The sequence below is a fragment of the Caenorhabditis elegans genome, chromosome III (genome assembly GCF_000002985.6).
Source record: "Caenorhabditis elegans chromosome III".
Classification (NCBI taxonomy): Eukaryota; Metazoa; Nematoda; class Chromadorea; order Rhabditida; family Rhabditidae; genus Caenorhabditis; species Caenorhabditis elegans.
The window spans coordinates 9,231,330-9,249,372 of NC_003281.10; the positions used below are offsets into that span (position 1 = coordinate 9,231,330).

Consider the following 18,043-nt stretch of genomic DNA (forward strand, 5'->3'; position numbering starts at 1 on the left):
TGTCCAATATATAATATTGGAGTGTAGATTATGTTTGTGTTGGGGTGTGAAAATCATTGTTCTTTTGCCTTTGCCTCACTCGTTTTGGCTTGTACAAAACTTCTTTATACTCAATTGCTCGGCATTTGATGGATGAAGAGTGAACTAAGAGAGGAAAAGTTCGAAATTAATAATAAATTACATCAAAAAAGTAGTAAAATGAAGGAATATGATAGAAATGGAGACAATGAGAAAAACCGTGTTTGGGACTGTAGACGAAGAAAAAGGAAATAATAAGGAATTTGGTGTTTGCATGTTTGAAAGCAGAAGAAAAGAAGAGACAGAATGGGAAGTAGTACAGAAGAAAGGAAAACGAATCACAAGAATACGAGTAGGGTCGGATAAAATTTTGAATTTTACAAATGATGTTTATGGATTGCGGGGAGTTCCTGGAGTTGGTGGCGTTGGTGGAGCAATTGAACTGAACGATGATGAACGGCAAGATTCGAGGGAGGCAACGGATCCTCTGAAAACAAATTGCATTAATAAGGCTACTGTAATGGATAGTTTACGTTTTATGTAGACGCAAAAATTTTGCGAATTTGTGTGCCTAGAATATGGTGCCCGGTCTCGACGCGAAAGTGTTTTGCTAAATAAAAAAGAATGTGCGCTTTGAAAGAGTACTGTAATTTCAAACTTTCTTTGCTTAAATTCCGCCGAAACGAAAGTTTCAAGATACAGTACTATTTAAAGGCGCGCCCGTTTGTATTTAACAAAATTGTCGTGTCGAGACCGGCTACCGTATTCTAAGCGCAAAAATCGCAAAATTTCGAGTCTCCATAATATCAACTGTAATAAATGTGTAAAGAATTTACCGGAAATTTTCAGAGTTTAAAATCTCGTAATAGTAGATGAGACGACATTTGTGAGAACCAAAGTCAAAGGTTGATGAGTGGCCGGCTGCAGTTTCAGGGACTCTCCATTGCATGATATATGTACCAGCTCGTGAGCAATAGTGGGAACCCTAAAAAATACCATTTTTAAATGTATTTTTTATATTTTTTAAGAGTACCTGCATAGAATCTCCTTCCTGGAATACAACTGCCTTTTCCTCTAGACGTAGCTGTGGTGTTCCAATTTTAAGTTCAGGAGCACACTGAAGATCGGGATGTTGATGAGATGCTCCTCCGATTGCTGCAGATACCATCTCAACTGGATTGAGAATGGTTGTTGGTGATTGAGCTCCATCACGGACTGCTGGTTGCTCGATTTTCTAGAAAAATTTAAACGTTTAATTATTGAGAATGATAAATAATGTAGATTTACCTCAGTCGAAAAGTACAGACTGAATTCACAATCATTCTTAAGCACATCGAAATCCCATGTAAGCACGCAGCCAGCTGTCTCAATAGGAATGACAACTTCCACTGGGTATCCTCTCCAGGTTGCAGTACTTGTGTAGGTGGAATGAAGAGGATCTTCAGATGAGCTGGCACCTTCTTGCTCTTCAACTGGAAGGTACATCGATTTTGGAACGTGTCCACCAAGTCCACAATTTGTTGTGAGGCAGGATCCACCCAAAAAGTCAGGAATGAACTTTTCTTCAATATGTTTTCGGAGTTCTTCTTTCAAATCACCTCCGCTTCCACCACTGACCATAAACTTCTGAATATAAAATAATTATTAGTTTTATTCTAGACGGTTCCACCTTACCTTTCTTGTTTTCTCATCAATAAATGGTGAAATTAGAGTCCAAAGTACTGGAAATACTCTAGGTGCACGAACAACTAGAACCTGTCCCATTGTCTCCGGGTAGTTTGCTTCAACAATTTCAATAATCTTCAGAAGACATTGAACTCCAGGCCTCCACAAATGACGCATCGATAGACCATCCAAATCAACGACAAGACTCCATGAACTTATTGGTGTTCCGAGTTTTCTGGTTGCTTCGGCTGCTCGTTGCAGACCATCTTCACAAATCGAAAGAGTCAACTTGACCAGATTCTCGACGCCACAACTACGAAGCATTCCTTTCGTATCAAGTTGCCCGAATCTCAGAATGTACATTGGCCTTCCAGCTTTGTCCGAGTTATGCCAACATCCTGGGAAGTACTGCTTGATCACAGTCGGCCGAGTCCACTCTTCGAGAATCTTATCAACATTGTGTTGTTTCCGCCATATGATACTCGCGTGGACCATATCTTTCGCTTTCGCCACATCGAAATCTCGGGCTCGGAGGAAGCGGAGCAAGTGAGCATCGTTCGGTAGTTTTCCCTGGAAAACGAAATAATTTAATTTCAAGTTCAATCTATTTTGTTCTTTTTTGTTATGTACATACATGGGTTAGGTTCACGTCGATACCCAAAATTTTTTTTATTTTCAAAATTGACCCTAATGCAATTTAATCCCGAAATATGTTATTCACTGTAACTCGTGTCGATTCACAGAAATGATATTTTTCAATTTAATGAGAAATTGCTGCTAAGATTTTTCAAATTAATTACAATAGAGGCTGGTAAATGAACAAGAGTTACAGTAACCTGAGGTTCGCGTGGCGAGACCCATGCGCGTAAGATATCGCAAAAAACTTCATATTTGCAATGAAGCGAAATATTGGAATTTTTTATTACTCAAAAATAGCGGTACTCGGTCTGGATACGACAAATATGTGTTTATACGATTTTCTTCTTATTTTATTTTCACTTAAAAGTGGGTTGAACAAACAATGAATATCCACAACGAAAGATACTTGGGAACTACAGTACTCTTTAAAGGAGCGCATCCTTTTGCATTCAACACAATTTTATCGTGTCAAGACCGAGTACCGTATTTTTAGTGCAAAAATCGCAAATTTCCAGTAAAAATGAGATTTCTAAAAATATTTTATCGTATATTACCTTATGATGTGCTTGAAGACTGTACTTGATCTCACAAAGACGCGATTCTTCCAGTGGGCTCAATTGTCCAAGGAACCTTCTTATGTACTCGGCTTCAAGTTTGGAATCGGCTGAAAAAAAGTTTCGTATTTTAAAAATCACGGATCTTCAGCACAATATCTAATACTAACCAATTACAAATTTAACAGATTTTCTGCGTTTTCCACTTTTATCATATTTTCGTGAAAGCATATAGGCATATGTGTATCTCTAGATAGAAGTTGGAAACAAAACGTTGCAAAGGTAGCTGTTAGGGGAGATTGAGGGGATGAGATCGGTTCCTAGTGAATCGATAGATCGCGCTTCAAGGAGATCGCCGAAGAGCTGCACCTGGGTGAGATACGGCGAGAAGCTTGTAGACGCAGCAGTCAAAAGACCAAACAGTCTGAAGTGGCGCCGCGAGAGTACAAGATATATCCGCGCATGGTGGAGGAGGTGGTGCACTTCTGATTTACTGTTTCGACAGGCCCGTTCTTTGAACTTAATTTTTTTTTGTTTTGAATTTTCTTTATTGAAACTGTGAAGGGCACGACACTCACCAGGAAAATTAAAAAAATAACTACTAATAATAATAAATATTCGACAATAAATAATCATGCAAACACGGCATGCTGCCAATTTGAATTTTGTTGTATTTAGGAGGAGCTAAAAGATATGAAATAACATCACAGAAGCAGAACACCATTCAAAAAAGCAGGCTAAAACATGATAAAAATATGTATTTGGTGCCTAGAACATCGGCAACATGAATAAAGGGATCAGCAAGTGTCGAACCAAAATCACAACGCACCGTCGTCAAAACTGGCAGTTGCACGAGCAGTCCTCATTTCATCCGTCTCTGCAGCCAACATCGGTGGTCTATCGTTAACAAGAACTGCATCACCATCTGATAACTCTTTCATTTCGATTGCCGAATCTGAAATGTGTGTAATAATATCAGTAGGCACAGCACTTGAACGGCAACTCTCTATGTACAAATTATTATTTTTTCATTTATTATAAAGTCAATTCACAACCAACCTGTTGCCGACGTGGTTTCCTCTTGGTCCGCATCTCTAAAGCGTTCGATATGTGTAGTCTTTTTGAGTAACTCTTCAATGAAAAACTCGAGAATTTCCTTTCCCTTGGCCAAATTTGCTCCGTACTGTCGAACCGCGAGCTTCTCAACAGCTGATTCCAGACCGAAGAAGTTTTTCACATCGAGTGATGCTGACTGCTCGAAACACGTCCAATTTTCGTTCTCTGCATGAACCTGCAAACGAAATTATTAATGAAATAAAATTAAGAACAGGCTTTAATAGAATATCATGAATTTTTGCTGGGGTTCAGATGTTTTTCTTCTCGAAAATATGTTGTTTCAAAAAATTATCCAGACGCAAACTTAGATTTTTGGATCAAAAATATGGTACCCGGTCTAGACACGACATTTTTTCCTCAAATGCGAAATGGATGTGCGTCTTTAAAGATTACTGTAATTTCAAACTCTCGTTACTATGAAATCGACTTTTCATAGTTTTCGTTGAAAATAATTTATCTTGTTAGGAAACTGAAATTTTAAAAATTCAAAATATCGTGACAAAAAATATATAAAAATTTTTTTGGCATTTTTGGAATATGTTGATAATTATATTTTATCTTCTGAAATTTTTAGTTTTTATTATTTTTAAAAACTTACATAATATGTACAATTTTCTTTGACATTAATTCTGCTTGAAAATGAAATGTTTGTTGCCTCAATGTCAAGTGTTCTCTTCCTACGATCCAGTGAGTTCTTCTGCGAGAAATACACATAGTCGACTCCGGCAATTTTCTTTACAAGGTAAGGCGCTTCGACGTTGAGCTGACACTTTCGATCAATCACCCATTCTGCTCCATCAACACTTTTGTACTCGTACGTAACTTCTGATCCAACGAAAATCGGGATTTGTGGACAAGTCGGGAATCTCATCTCGTACGCCTGAAAAATGACGTCATTTGACAAATAAAGTTTGTTTTAAATGTTTCTTACCGCCATCACAATTTCGAACGGATGTTTGTAAATACGCACAGGTGACCTGTACGTTTGAACCATTTTTCTACTGAAAAAAAATTATTGATTAGTGAGAAAATTTAAGTTTTATCAGAGAAAGCGCAAAGAAAAACGAATGGAAAAAAGTGCGCTGAGGTTGCCAAGATAGGATCGTCAAAATAAAAAAATATCAACTGTTCCGTGGACTTTTGTTTTTGCCAAGAAAAATAAATACATTGTGAGGAATAGAACCAGGAACTAAAATCTATAATAGTCCACAGTTGTGTTTAATTGTTACAAACGAGACTTTAAAAGTTATGTGGAAGTTTGGAAGTTTTTTTGCGACGCCAAACAAAACGAGAAATATCAAAGATCACGTCACCTTATAAACACACGAACAGGAGTAAGAAAGAAAAATTTATGAAAAAAAAAATCAAGATGACGGGAAACCTAGTGATTAACGGGATTTGATTTATGCTCAGGTGCACTGCAACTTTTTCCTCACGAGGGACGAGGAAAAGTGGTTTCTAGGCCATGGCTGAGGGGCCGACAAGTTTCAGCGGCCATTTATCTTGCTTTGTTTTCCGCCTGTTTTCTTTTGTTTTTCACAGCTTTTTCCCGGTTTTTTCTTATTAAAACTGATAAATAAATACTTTTTGCAGATGCTAAAACAATTTCCAAGTAAAAAAATTATGTATTCAGTGGGCAAGCAGCGGTGAAAGTGGTCAATGCAATATGATGGATTACGGGAATACAAAACCTAAACTTTTTCTGAAACATGATACATACGATGCTTAGATGCTGATTTTCATAACGAGACCGCTGAAAAAGTTTTGAGGTTTTCAAAATTCAACTTTTTGTGCGAAAATCTCGACTTTTTCACCAAAAAAGTTGAATTTCGGAAACCTCAAAACTTTTTCAGCGGTCTCGTTTATGAATCAGGTAGTCTCAGCATTTAAGCAGCATATGTATCATGTTTCAGAAAAAGTTTAGGTTTTGTATTCCCGTAATCCATCATATTACAATGCCCACTTTCACCGCTGCTTGCCCACTGAATACATGATTTTTTTACTTGGAAATTGTTTTAGCATCTGCAAAAAATATTTATTTATCAGTTTTATTAAGAAAAAATGAAAAAAATCGATGAAAAACAAAAGAAAACAGGCGGAAAACAAAGCAAGATAATGGCCGCTGAAACTTGTCGGCCCCTCGGCCATGACCTAGAAACCACTTTTCCTCGTCCCTCGTGAGGAAAAAGTTGCAGTGAGGTGACCGCTAAAAAAATGTAAATATTGATAAGGACATAATAAAGTTAAAGCGACAAAGAAAAAACAAGGAAAATATGATTCAAAACGTATATTCTCTAATCGGAACAATACAATAGCGTCAACAATATGACACATTTATTGAAAATAGAAAATCCAAAAAGAAAATTGAATCAAAACTCTGCTTGGAGCGTAATACAACAATCCAAGAGAGAATAAATGATCTTTCAACTAGCTTATCAGTTTCAAATTCAATACAACCCATCAGTCTATTTCTATCAGAGAGTGACCAACGTTACTGATAAATAGAATACGACTGTTTTGGCTTGAAAAGTCTGTTAGATTGTTTCAAATGAAGTGTCAAAAGAACCAATAAAGCATGGTCAGTGAGTGTTGATCGGCAAAAAATGGAGCTGAAGTGTAAGTAAACTTCAAAGTCATGTGGGTGTAAAAAAGAAGGAATTCGAATTTCAACGGACCGGAAAACATCGATATGTGCCATTTTCATTTTTTTTATTTCCTGGTTTTCGTTCAATTTTATGCTTTAGGCTGCTGAGTCCCACAAAAACACTTTTTTTGTAGAAAAGAATGCAACAATAATTTGTGCGAAGATTGCATGGAAGAAAGGAAAAAAAGCAACACAAAAAATAGAAGAGGAATGCAAGGCAGTTGCCGTCAACTTGACGGGCGGGAGGGAAAATGCAAGAACGACAGGGCAGGAGGGTCTTGAAATGGCACTTTGTGTATATATTAGAAACGGGGAATTCTGGAGGAGGAGAAGCACAAAATGAGCACAGGAAGGAAGGAGAGAACAGAGCAAGACGAGTCTTTCAAAGGAGAAGAGGGCCTAATTTCAATGAGCTGCGCTTGGTCAAAGACTTCTCGAAAATCAATGCAGACAGAGGGAAAGAGAGAGAGAGAGAGAGCGAGTGAAGAACAGGTGCTAGGCTTCATATCTAGAGCTGATAGTGTGAACTTATGTTTTCAGTGATGCATTTGAAAAATTCATACACAATTTCAGTTTTTTTTGAGTCTCTAAATTATTTTTTCCAGATTCTAACCAATATTTTAAATAAAACTGAGTTTTTCCACAATAATAATTAAAACACTACAGACCTCTACAGAAAACTACAATCAAGTGATCATAATAGGATCATGCTCCCCCACAAATTAGATGAACACAGAGCACAAAAATAAGAAAAACAGCTATCCAGACAGGCAGACATATCGGTCACACGAAGGGACAAAGAAGGGAAGAAAAGTATTCGTGAGCACAAACAACAACCCATCACTTTGTTTGTGCAAAATAAAGACCTAGTGAAACTGCTTCCACGAAAGCGACTGCCGTCTTGAATTGCGAAGGACCCACCCGCGGCGGTTCTCATTGTTTTTTGGAGCAACTAGAATTCGAAATGAACGGAACCGAAGATGAAAATAATAATTTGAAAAGATCGATGAGAAAGAGGGTTTTCCATCGCGGCTTTGAGACAGACAGCGATCATTGAAAATGGATATTTGTAGTGCAAACTCCTTGCGCGCCAACACAACAGCTAGCGTGGTGAACAAATCGGAGGAGTGTGTGAAATGTTTTGGAAATATTCAGAGACATATTGATGTTTATAAATTTGATTATTTCTCGAGCGCTAGAGAAAATCTTGATTTCAGAAATGATGCTGGTTGACACAAACGCCAAATGGCAACAGCTGAACTCTACTGGAAAAAAGCCTAGCTATGACGCAAATGGTTTTCAAGAATATCCAGGTACGCTTCGAGAGATATCACCATGGCATGCTCATATTATAGGTTAAGAACAAAGACGGCCTTTCTGAATATGACATGAGGAAGAGGAGGAGAAAATTTTATATACACTCAATAAATCAGATTTATACTAATTTAGTCCGTTCAAACTAAACATTTTTATTCTAGACAGCTTCACATCAGCAGATATAAGAAGTAAAAAATTTGAAACAATTTAAATAGGTATAATCAGAATCAATGTCTTGACTCACTATTACGCTAACATAGGAATTAAATATTACTCCGACGCAAAATTTCCGTAATTTTGCGTTAAAAATACGGTATCCGGTCTCGGCACGAAATATGTTGTTAAATACAAGAATGTGCGCGCCTTTAAAGAGTACCGTTCTTTTAGCGTAAGAAACGCAAGATTTCGAGTATGGACAATATCAAAACTGGATGACAAATTAAAGAATGATCGCTTTCGTTTTCGAAGAACAGATTTTTAAACTTTTTTCACAACTTTAATACTATTTGACAAAGATAGAATCGAAAATACGCAACACGGAAGAATATAACAAATGACACAAAAACAGAACCGTCGAACTGATTACTGTGTGATTGATTGGTTTAGTGCGAACAAGTGTTTGTCCAAATGTTCCAACCGGATCGCCGATTTGTCTCTTTCCTCTCACCACGAAATAGAAAAACAAACATTAGGTTTATCAAAACTGACCAATGTCTTTGATCTTATCAAGCTACTACTCTCAATCTACCACCTTCGGAGAAAAGTGAACATAGGAAATGGAAGAAGAGGGAGCATGGACATCATAACTAGTAGAGAAAAAAGCGAAACAAAAACCACAAACTCTGTGCGATGGGCAAAACCAACGGAGAAGTGAGTTGAGAGAAGGCAGGGAGAGCGTGTCAGGGAGAGAGTATGAGGAAAACATGCCGCCTGGAGAGTCGCAGAGAGTGCTGCGTCTTTTCTGCGTCTATCCAAAAGACGATAGTATTTTCCAGCCAGCTAGCATGACTGCCACTTTTATTTCCTCTTCTCTTTTTTCTACGTAGTCACCCATATACACTCAAATCTTAAAATTTAAATTTTCAGCACTGAAAATGTTCGAACGGCAAACTGGAAATGGGAATGGCAACAAAATGAATATGAGGATAGTGATTCTCGATGAATTGTTGAGCAGAGAAATGGATGGAAGCAACGATGGATCGTCAGCAAGAGTTAGTTCTTTTTAAAAATTGTGAACAGTGTTGGATGATGCATTATGACAATCAACTGATTTAATTTAAACATTGCCCTGCAAAAAGTGTGAATTTTAATCGAGTTTTTTGTGGAGGATGAAAAAGAGTTAAATTTTGCTAAAAAAGCAACAAAAAACTCACACCGGAAAAAGAAATTGGGAAAATTTCAGGTAAATTCATTGAAGCACGTGATAAAAAGGAACAAAATGGATATGGCAGACGATGCACCATCTTCGTTGGATCTAATGAGACGGGTATGGACTGTTAATGTTTCAAGTAATTAAAATGAAAATTATTCAGATTTTCCAAGCGGAAATATCGAGAGAAATCCATCAGATTATGGAGAGGCATACTAGAACAACGCTATTACCAGCTATCGAAAATCTCCGCAAAAATGGGCATGTTGTTGACGAATCAGTTTTGAATGGTTTGTACTGTAACATTTTGGAGGCTGCAAAGAAGCCATATCAAAAAGATCCGGAGCCTATGCCACCGATTTGTACAAATGGAAATGGGTTCCTTGATATCAACAGTCAAGAACATGAGAATAATTTAAAGGTAATTCAAATCTCAAATCGAATAAAGAATGAAAAACTATATTTTTCAATTCTAGAAAATATCTGGAAAATTTTCGCCGACTGTTTTCAAAAAAGGACCTTTCAAAACTATTTTAATAGATACAACGGAAGTAATTAAAGCAAATTTTGGCGACGATTTCAAAACTTTAATCACTACGGCGTGGTTAAAAAATACAAAACAAAGTATATCAAAAATGCTGATATTTTCAGAGAGGATACGAATCGGATAGCTCAGACGTGTCTGGAGTCAGCCACTGCTCCGATGCTAAAAGACGACGAGGTCGTCCACGTAAAGATGAAGAAGCATATCGACTAGAAATGACGCCACCGACAATGAACGAAGTCATTCGGTGGAATCCGGACAGAATCGATGTGAACACCCGTTTTATAACGGCGACAAAAATTGCGCAAGTGATGGGAATGCCCCCGTCGATTCTGTTCAACAAGTATCCACGAATGTTTAGAGTAAGTAACTGGAAATCGGCAATTTTCAAAAACTGTTCTACCGTTTTAGTATTCCTGCGATGAAGATGACAAAAATATTCTACATGAGCAAAATCTTCTCATCAGGGCACCCGGTAGATGCTATCTTCTGGTTGCAGAAGATGCTCGTCAGCTAGTTCCCTCCACTTACTTGTAAGTTTTTTCTACAAATTTAAAAGAGAAAACCAAAGAAAAATATAAAGGAAATGATTATCCTACTCCAACAAAACTCTCCGAAAAATAATTATTGCTCTAAATCGCATCGCGCTTCGCCGAGCAGCACTTCCCTCACCTACCGATCAAAAATAACAGATTACAACGAAACAGGTAGAAAAGAAGTAGAAAATATCTAGAAATGAGAGAAAAATTGGTTGATAATAAAAAAAAGTCCGTAAAAAGATAGCAATTAAAATTAGAGCGATTGTCCACGAGAAAATTGTGAGAATATTCAGAGAGTTCTATAAATTTTTGAAAATTTAGCATTTTTATTTCAGCCAAGATGTCCTCAACGTCTCATTCCTCATCTCCGAGCCACTGCTATCAAAAATTCGCCAAAAAGCGGCATCAACCTACGAGAAGTACAAAGTCTTTCTGCCCACACAACCGAATAATTATCTCTGAAATGTTTCTAGTCGTTTTTGTATTTTAAAGCACATTCCCAATTCTGAATACTTTTCTGAAATCCATGAAATGGAACTTGAATCCAGTTTTCACTAAAACGACCTCATACACTTTCTCTCGTATCCTCAAAATATCTATGACATTATCATTAGCTTCGCTAGTTTCATTTCTTTCAAATATTATGCATTCTTAAATTCCGATACCCGCGTGCAAAAGTGCTCTATTGAGCAACTTTGGGATCATATGTACACACCAATGCCCTTTTCCCAAATCTTTTCCTGTCCTTTTCTCTAAAAACAATAAATCCATGCCTATTCCAGTATGACCCCTTTGAAGCAGATATAATCGCACAAACATATACACATAGCTCGGATAAATGTAGAAAAAGAAGAAAAGAAGTATAAGTAGATAGATGCTTTCCGGCAATTATCCACCGCACCGTAGTCTTCACCAACTGAGACTGCGTCGTTAGGAGACGCCGACATGATTCAGAAGCAGAATTTGGAAGAAAAACGACGATGATATTGAGGCTGGCACACATACACCGGAATATTCGACATGCCACCACATCTAGATTCCAAGGCAATCTCTACCTCTTCCCATTCTTTCGGTTTTTTTGTTCTGACAAGAAAAGTGGATAGCTACGGGCTCAATGAGCTGATTTTATTTTTAAATATCTTAAAACTATACTAGATTCATGTGTTTTCAGGTCCATATTCCAAATTAGTCGAAAAGCTGATCCCGCTACGGTTTACTCGAATCTCAACAATTTTTAGCCATGCAGTTGGTGCCTACAGGTATTTCGTTTTTTGCCCGACTCTTATTTATCTGTAGACTTTCGTTATAAAACAAAGCTATCTTTCTGAAATTGTTATTACGTAGACGCCTCAAGATGAGAATCTTCGCCAAATCTTACGCACATGGGTCTCGCCACGCAAACAAAGAATATGATACAATAGCGGTCTGCAAATTGACATGAGTTACAGTAATTCGTTCTCCGCGTGGCGAGACCCGCGGCTAAAGTTCTCATCCTTAGAGACCAACGTAACACTCTGGGTATAGTATAACTTACCATTAAAATTTTTTTTTAAGTTTTATAATTCTTCACAGGGTTTAACATTAGATTAAAAATTAGTCGGTGACTTCTAACTAAAGTTAAAATCAAATCTTCAGACGATCCCGACGAAAAAATCGGTCGGACGTCTAATGGCATGCAAAATGCAACTCTTCCTATTGATGGACCAGTTAATACAGAACCCAAAGATCCAGCAAGAGAACAGTGGTCTGGAAAGGTAAGATCCATCTTGCCTGTAATTCTACATATGAACCCATCTTTTCAGCTGGACTTCCTTCTCTCAGTTGTCGGGTTTGCTGTAGATTTGGGAAATATATGGCGATTTCCATATCTTTGCTTCAAAAATGGAGGAGGAGTATTTCTGATTCCTTATTCTATAATGGTCCTGTTGACAGGAGTTCCACTATTCTACATGGAGTTGTGCCTCGGCCAGTATTATAGAAAAGGAGCAATCACAACTTGGGGAAGAATATGTCCGTTGTTCAAAGGAATCGGATATTGTGTTATTTTAACCGCATTCTATGTGGATTTCTTTTATAATGTGATCCTTGCCTGGGGGCTTCATTATTTATATACTTCATTCAGGTGAGGACAAAATATGCTTATTTTAGGTATTATAAAGACATAGTAAAACCAAATAATTTTTAAATCTTATAAATTTTTACCGCCATAATTTGGAAAACTATTGCAATTAATGTCAAAAATCTTGTCTAAGTCTACCAAAAATGACTAAAGTTCTACAAAGCCTCTGGTAAAATTTCAAGAAAAAAATTACAGTTTTTTTAAAACTTGATACTAATTATTTTTAGATATCTATTCGGATATCTTGCCAATGCTATACCAGAAAAATTTTAAAAACCACCATTCCTTTTAATTTTGCCATATTCACTTTATTTTCAGTTTTAACCTGCCATGGGCATCCTGTAACAACAGTTATAACTCTCCTGCTTGTTACGAACCACACTGGTCAGAAGACGGAACAGCAATGTGTCGAAGTGCAAATCAATCTGTCTCAGCTGAAAAGATTTCAGCTGCTGAAGAATACTTTTAGTAATTTCTAAACTTTTTTGATAATTTCTAAAAAAAATATATATGTTTCAGTAAGGGATTTCTGGGGCTCCATGAAGCAAATGCACCGAACTCTCACGTTATTCGAAGTGTCACCGATCTGGGAAATGTACGTTGGGACATTGCTGTAAGTATACAAAAATTAATGAATGAAATTTGAAAATTCTAATTTAAAGCTTTCCCTCTTCGTTGTGTATCTCATTTGCTACTTTTCAATGTGGAAAGGAATCCATACTTCTGGAAAAGTTGTCTGGTTTACTGCTCTATTTCCATATGTTGTACTGGGAATTCTATTCATTCGTGGAGTGACTCTACCCGGATGGCAAAACGGAATCGAATATTATCTTCGACCCAACTTTGAAATGCTCAAGGTTTCGAGTTTCAGATAGAAAAATTCAAATTTCAAGCTTTGTAGAGACCATCGGTCTGGCAAGATGCTGCCACGCAAGTATTTTTCTCATTAGGGCCAGGATTCGGAGTTCTCATGGCATACTCGTCATATAATGATTTCCATAATAATGTATATGTGTAAGTTTTGGAATTTTTGAATTACAATTTTTTTGAAATTTTTACAGGGATGCTCTTTTCACATCATTCATCAATTGTGCAACATCATTTCTCTCAGGGTTTGTGATTTTCTCCGTACTCGGCTACATGTCCTGCAAATCTGGAAAACCAATTGAAGCAGTTGCTCAAGAAGGCCCTGGACTAGTATTTGTAGTCTATCCAGAAGCACTCTCAACAATGCCATATGCTCCATTCTGGTCTGTGCTCTTTTTCTTAATGCTCATGACACTTGGCCTTGATTCTTCAGTAAGTCTGAATCGTAAGAAAACCTATAGCAGATTATTTTAGTTCGGAGGATCTGAAGCTATCATCACCGGCCTTTCAGATGAATTTCCAATATTGAAAAAGAACAGAGAAGTGTTCGTTGGTTGTTTGTTTGCTTTTTACATGGTAATTGGAATTGCTATGTGTACAGAGGTAACCTTTTCACCGAAAACTATCTTCATCAAAAATTTTTGAAGGGTGGAATTCTAATCATGGAATGGCTCATCATCTATGGAACTACATGGGGCTTATTGATTGCAGTGTTCTGTGAAGCAATGGTCATTGCATACATCTACGGTAGGTGTGCTCTGAATCTCAAAATTTCCAAAATTTCACAGGTCTGCGACAATTTGTTCATGACGTCAAAGAGATGATGGGATTCCGCCCGGGAAATTATTGGAAGTTTTGCTGGAGCTGTGCCGCACCATTCATTTTATTGGTAAGAGTCTGGTTTTTGGCGCCAACTGCGTTGGCCCAAACTTTTCAAGTGTCGTTTTGAATTTGCACCAGAACTTGACAAAAAATGGATCACACTTGATTCAAACTTGGCGCTTTTAACAACATTTGCACTCACAAACTTTTTATTAAAAAATAAATTTTACATCTTTTCCAATAGGAAGGTGTGGCAATTTTCTATATGTAGCGGAAAAAGTATTTACAACATCATCCAACATGACCAAATTACCAATATTCCAGTCGATGATCACTTCCAACTTCATCAATTATCAAGCCTTGACCTACCAGGACTACACATACCCAACCGCGGCAAACGTTATAGGAATTATTTTTGCGCTCTCAGGCGCCTCATTTATTCCATTGGTAGGAATCTACAAATTCGTCAATGCGAGGGGGAACACGATATCTGAGGTCAGTGATTAAAACAATAATTGGGTTGAGATCAGGTTCGAACTGTATTAGTCATATACCTAAAATCTGTGAATTCGATTTCGGAATATGCCATATGTTATAAGTTGGATTTTTTAAAATTTATTGGTAATGTCAACCATTCCGAGCAGAAATCAGTCTCGAAAGCGTAGGATAGAATGAAATAGTTAGATATGAAGCACTGTTTTGGTCTTACTTTCTGGCAAAATTTTGCAACTCTCTCCCAGAATTTTGAAAATTTCTGCAAAAAAAATTTCAGCGTACTGACAAAGCTGTCTACCAAATTTCTGCAACGTTTTGCAACTAAACTCCAAAACAAAGTTGACAACGAACACCGTTCTCTCAATTGGAACATTTTAATACTAAAATATATTAACTAATACATTTCAAACACACTTAAAGCTTGTGTATTTTTTTTTCAGAAATGGCAACGAGTCACAATGCCTTATCGAAAAAGGCCGAATCAAACAGAATATATTCCAATTCCAACCACTCAACCGCACTCTGACATAATGCTATGAACATAGGTGTCTTCCACTTTCATTATCCTAGTTTCACTCGTTTACACTTTCATATTACACCACCACTTTCCTTCCTTTAGTTCTCTCTGATATCCTCTTCTGTTCCTTTTCTCTTTGATCTTTTTTTTTTCATCTCTATTTACACTTTTAAATATTTATCTTTTCTCTTTTTTCTAAATTTCATTTACAATAAAGTTACCCGCCTAATAAAGTTCTCTAAAACTACATCCCAAACAACTTAACTTGGAAAAAAGATGTACAGTAACCGGTTATTCCGTGTTTTGTCGTTCTTTTTTCAGACATCTCATTACACCTCAAACCCGCTATTCTAGTTGTAATTGTCTGACATTTTGCCCATTAAGATTTTGATTGAAACGTTGGCACGGTCCTAGGAATCATTGGTTCTTTGTAAAGATCAAAGATATCGAGAAAAATTTCACATTCGGTAGGTAAAGACTTCCAGTTTTAGTGTAATTATTTGTTTGCTACATTAACAAAACATTTCAAAAAAGAAAATCATATTAGTTTTTTTAAATTTGAAGTATTATAAGGAAATCGCTTTGACAGACATTTGAAATTCTCCGCAAAATGTTTGCAAAGCCCTGGCTAAAACTTGGTAACTTATTCAAGCTGTTATTGCAAACTGGCCCTTGAAATAAATTTGCCAAAATTAGTCATGAAGTTGCCTTAAATGATGATTTATTAAGTCAATCTTAACAAATTCCCAATATTCAATCACATTTTTTGTGTGACATTTTATTACCCATCTCATCTCGTTGACCCTTCTCTCATCTCTCCATCTGTCTATCTTATTCCAGGTGTTCTTTCTCTAGTCATTTCCCGCATTTGTTGCTCTGCACACTGACCAACCTGTCTGTGTTCTTCTTTCCCTCCCCTCTTCTCCTTTCGTTCTTACCTTCCGTTCAATGTGAATAATCAATTGTTCTAGGGTCCGGAACCAAAAAAAAAACAAATAATCGGTTTAGTACAAAAACTGATTTTATATAATTTGATTCAATTAGAAGATTTTCCTATAGATTAGTAAATCATCATTTCTGGTTATTACGATGCGTGACGAAGATTTTTGCTGTGCGGTTTGCTTGGATTTTTTTGTGGAGGTAAGTGCTTACTGTTTTTTTCTTAAACAATTAGAGTAGCACCGGAAGAAAATTAACAAAAATCATTTGAACGGTGCGGAGATTGCCTAAAGCTTCTCAAATATTGCTTGGAATGTTTCAGTCGGAATTTCGCCACTCAAAATTTTGAGTCGACCAAAATAAGTTTTTTTCCACGAATTTTGTATGTTATTTAATTATGTCTCAAATATACGTATTTGAACATTTTTTGGGCTTTAACATGCAATAATTATCTAAATTTCTTAAAAATCCTAATTTTCGAGAGTCTGGCAATCTACCAAAACCTTGACTGGAAATTTCAAGAAAGTATATTACATGTTCCAGCCTTGCATAATAGAATGTGGTCATTCTTATTGTCGATTTTGTATCGAAAGTCACCTGAATATCAATGAAAAGTGCCCACTGTGCAGAGCTCATACTGGAAATCCAATCAGAAATCGGTAAGTCGAAGACCATTTTCTTATAATAAATTATTATTTCAGACAACTCGAGTCATTAACAATGAGCTATGTGAGTTCTCGAAATATATCCACTGAATATTATGAACGAATGAAATCTTATCAAAAGAAACTATTGCTTCAAAATCGAGCACTTGTAATTATTTGGACTGAGTTGAATAAAAGGCCAGGACATTCTACGGAACTATGTAATCTAGTACGGGTGAGTTAACAAAATTAATGCTTTTTTCATAAAAGTTAAAAGTTTTACCATAAATTCAGAATGTACAAGATGAAGAACTGAAATCGGAGATTATGTGGCAAGTAAAGCAACAAGTTGGAGTAGGATTAGAACACACTGGAGACCTCCAAGAGGAGAACGTAACAATTCGATTAAAAAATTCTTCAAGTCAACAATAACCAAATCTGTATTTTTATGTAAATATTTGAATGAAATATTTGTACATTTATATCCATTGTCCACTTTTTGTTTACCAATCACCTACTCATCAATTTTTGTATGCACAAGGTTAGATAATTTACACTGATGATCTTAAAGTCCAGAGAGAATAGCTGTTAGAAAAAGACCTATTAAAATATAAAATCAGACTTGCGTTGAATGATTCTCGAATGTAATATTAACTTTGCTTGGCTTTTTATAATTTTAAAAGTCGATAAAACCGAAACAACAATACCAGTAATGAAAGAATCGTATGAACATATGAAATATACAAGACGCAAAATTGAAATATTGAGGAAAATAAAAAGTTACTTATACACTTATTCACTTAACTTCCTTCTAGACTGCCATATATCTTATCGTGAACTTGTACTTGGTTTGAAAAACTTAATTACTAGAACAAAAATTAAACTTCGTTCACTTAGAATTTGTAAAAAACGCCCCATATTTAGTCAAGGAGTTTGATATTTAATTGAAAATCTGTTTCAAATAGGTTCCAAATAATAAATCTTGGGGTTTTTATTCAAACCTTGAATTCAAGACTTTTTTCAATATTTTCAATGAGATCTGAGTCATTTGAAATTACAATCAAATGCGTAATAGTTGGAGATATCACATGAAAACTTGTCACGGTGCGCCGAGTTGTCATGGCATTATGCATAGCATAAGATAAAATGTTTATTTATTCTCAAAAGGTTATTCCATCCTGCTTCACAGACTGATTTTGAATTTTTGAAAAAATAGCGCTATTGAGTATTTTTCT

General features: G+C 36.3%; 4 protein-coding genes and 4 non-coding genes across 9 annotated transcripts; 3 read left to right on the forward strand and 5 right to left on the reverse strand.

The window, feature by feature from the left end:
* Nucleotides 1-91: 91 nt before the first annotated feature.
* On the reverse strand, nucleotides 92-4,999 carry T23G5.2 (CRAL-TRIO domain-containing protein T23G5.2). Of its 2 annotated transcripts, NM_001047410.8 has the most exons (10): nucleotides 4,924-4,993; nucleotides 4,591-4,872; nucleotides 3,936-4,167; nucleotides 3,706-3,831; nucleotides 2,877-2,986; nucleotides 1,693-2,253; nucleotides 1,306-1,644; nucleotides 1,052-1,252; nucleotides 855-1,003; nucleotides 92-505 (listed from the first exon to the last, which is right to left on the reverse strand). In NM_001047410.8, exons 1-10 carry the CDS (start codon nucleotides 4,984-4,986, stop codon nucleotides 409-411), a joined length of 2,160 nt encoding a protein of 719 aa, NP_001040875.1. In that variant the 5' UTR covers nucleotides 4,987-4,993; the 3' UTR covers nucleotides 92-408. The 2 variants fall into 2 exon arrangements, with proteins under 2 accessions (NP_001040875.1, NP_001040876.1); NM_001047411.5 differs by lacking the exons at nucleotides 92-505; nucleotides 855-1,003; nucleotides 1,052-1,252; ... (1 more) ...; nucleotides 1,693-2,253; nucleotides 2,877-2,986 and having other exon boundaries at nucleotides 3,401-3,831; nucleotides 4,924-4,999.
* Nucleotides 5,000-7,447: 2,448 nt separating this feature from the next.
* 21ur-13121 lies at nucleotides 7,448-7,468 on the reverse strand. Its single transcript, NR_052595.1, has one exon.
* Nucleotides 7,469-9,033: 1,565 nt separating this feature from the next.
* On the forward strand, nucleotides 9,034-11,185 carry saeg-2 (Suppressor of activated egl-4 protein 2). The gene is made up of 6 exons (NM_066641.7): nucleotides 9,034-9,164; nucleotides 9,356-9,439; nucleotides 9,486-9,743; nucleotides 9,974-10,228; nucleotides 10,278-10,399; nucleotides 10,741-11,185. Exons 1-6 carry the CDS (start codon nucleotides 9,093-9,095, stop codon nucleotides 10,865-10,867), a joined length of 918 nt encoding a protein of 305 aa, NP_499042.2. The 5' UTR covers nucleotides 9,034-9,092; the 3' UTR covers nucleotides 10,868-11,185.
* On the reverse strand, nucleotides 10,330-10,464 carry T23G5.10. Its single transcript, NR_052596.1, has one exon. It is a non-coding gene; the product is annotated as an Unclassified non-coding RNA T23G5.10 (non-coding RNA).
* On the reverse strand, nucleotides 10,679-10,806 carry T23G5.9. The gene has a single exon (NR_052597.1). It is a non-coding gene; the product is annotated as an Unclassified non-coding RNA T23G5.9 (non-coding RNA).
* A 15-nt stretch (nucleotides 11,186-11,200) lies between the features above and the next one.
* Nucleotides 11,201-11,397, reverse strand: T23G5.11. Its single transcript, NR_052598.1, has one exon. It is a non-coding gene; the product is annotated as an Unclassified non-coding RNA T23G5.11 (non-coding RNA).
* A 248-nt stretch (nucleotides 11,398-11,645) lies between these two features.
* dat-1 (Sodium-dependent dopamine transporter) lies at nucleotides 11,646-15,473 on the forward strand (the record flags this gene model as incomplete). Its single annotated transcript, NM_066642.7, has 13 exons — nucleotides 11,646-11,664; nucleotides 12,041-12,159; nucleotides 12,208-12,527; nucleotides 12,843-12,992; nucleotides 13,044-13,137; nucleotides 13,187-13,381; nucleotides 13,426-13,538; nucleotides 13,586-13,823; nucleotides 13,866-13,994; nucleotides 14,039-14,138; nucleotides 14,180-14,280; nucleotides 14,538-14,708; nucleotides 15,149-15,473. The coding sequence occupies 13 exons, from the start codon at nucleotides 11,646-11,648 to the stop codon at nucleotides 15,245-15,247; spliced, it is 1,848 nt and encodes a 615-aa protein (NP_499043.1). The 3' UTR covers nucleotides 15,248-15,473.
* Nucleotides 15,474-16,195: 722 nt separating this feature from the next.
* On the forward strand, nucleotides 16,196-17,289 carry T02C1.1 (putative RING finger protein T02C1.1). The gene is made up of 4 exons (NM_066643.5): nucleotides 16,196-16,365; nucleotides 16,708-16,823; nucleotides 16,866-17,043; nucleotides 17,103-17,289. Exons 1-4 carry the CDS (start codon nucleotides 16,315-16,317, stop codon nucleotides 17,238-17,240), a joined length of 483 nt encoding a protein of 160 aa, NP_499044.1. The 5' UTR covers nucleotides 16,196-16,314; the 3' UTR covers nucleotides 17,241-17,289.
* The last annotated feature ends 754 nt before the right edge of the window (nucleotides 17,290-18,043 follow it).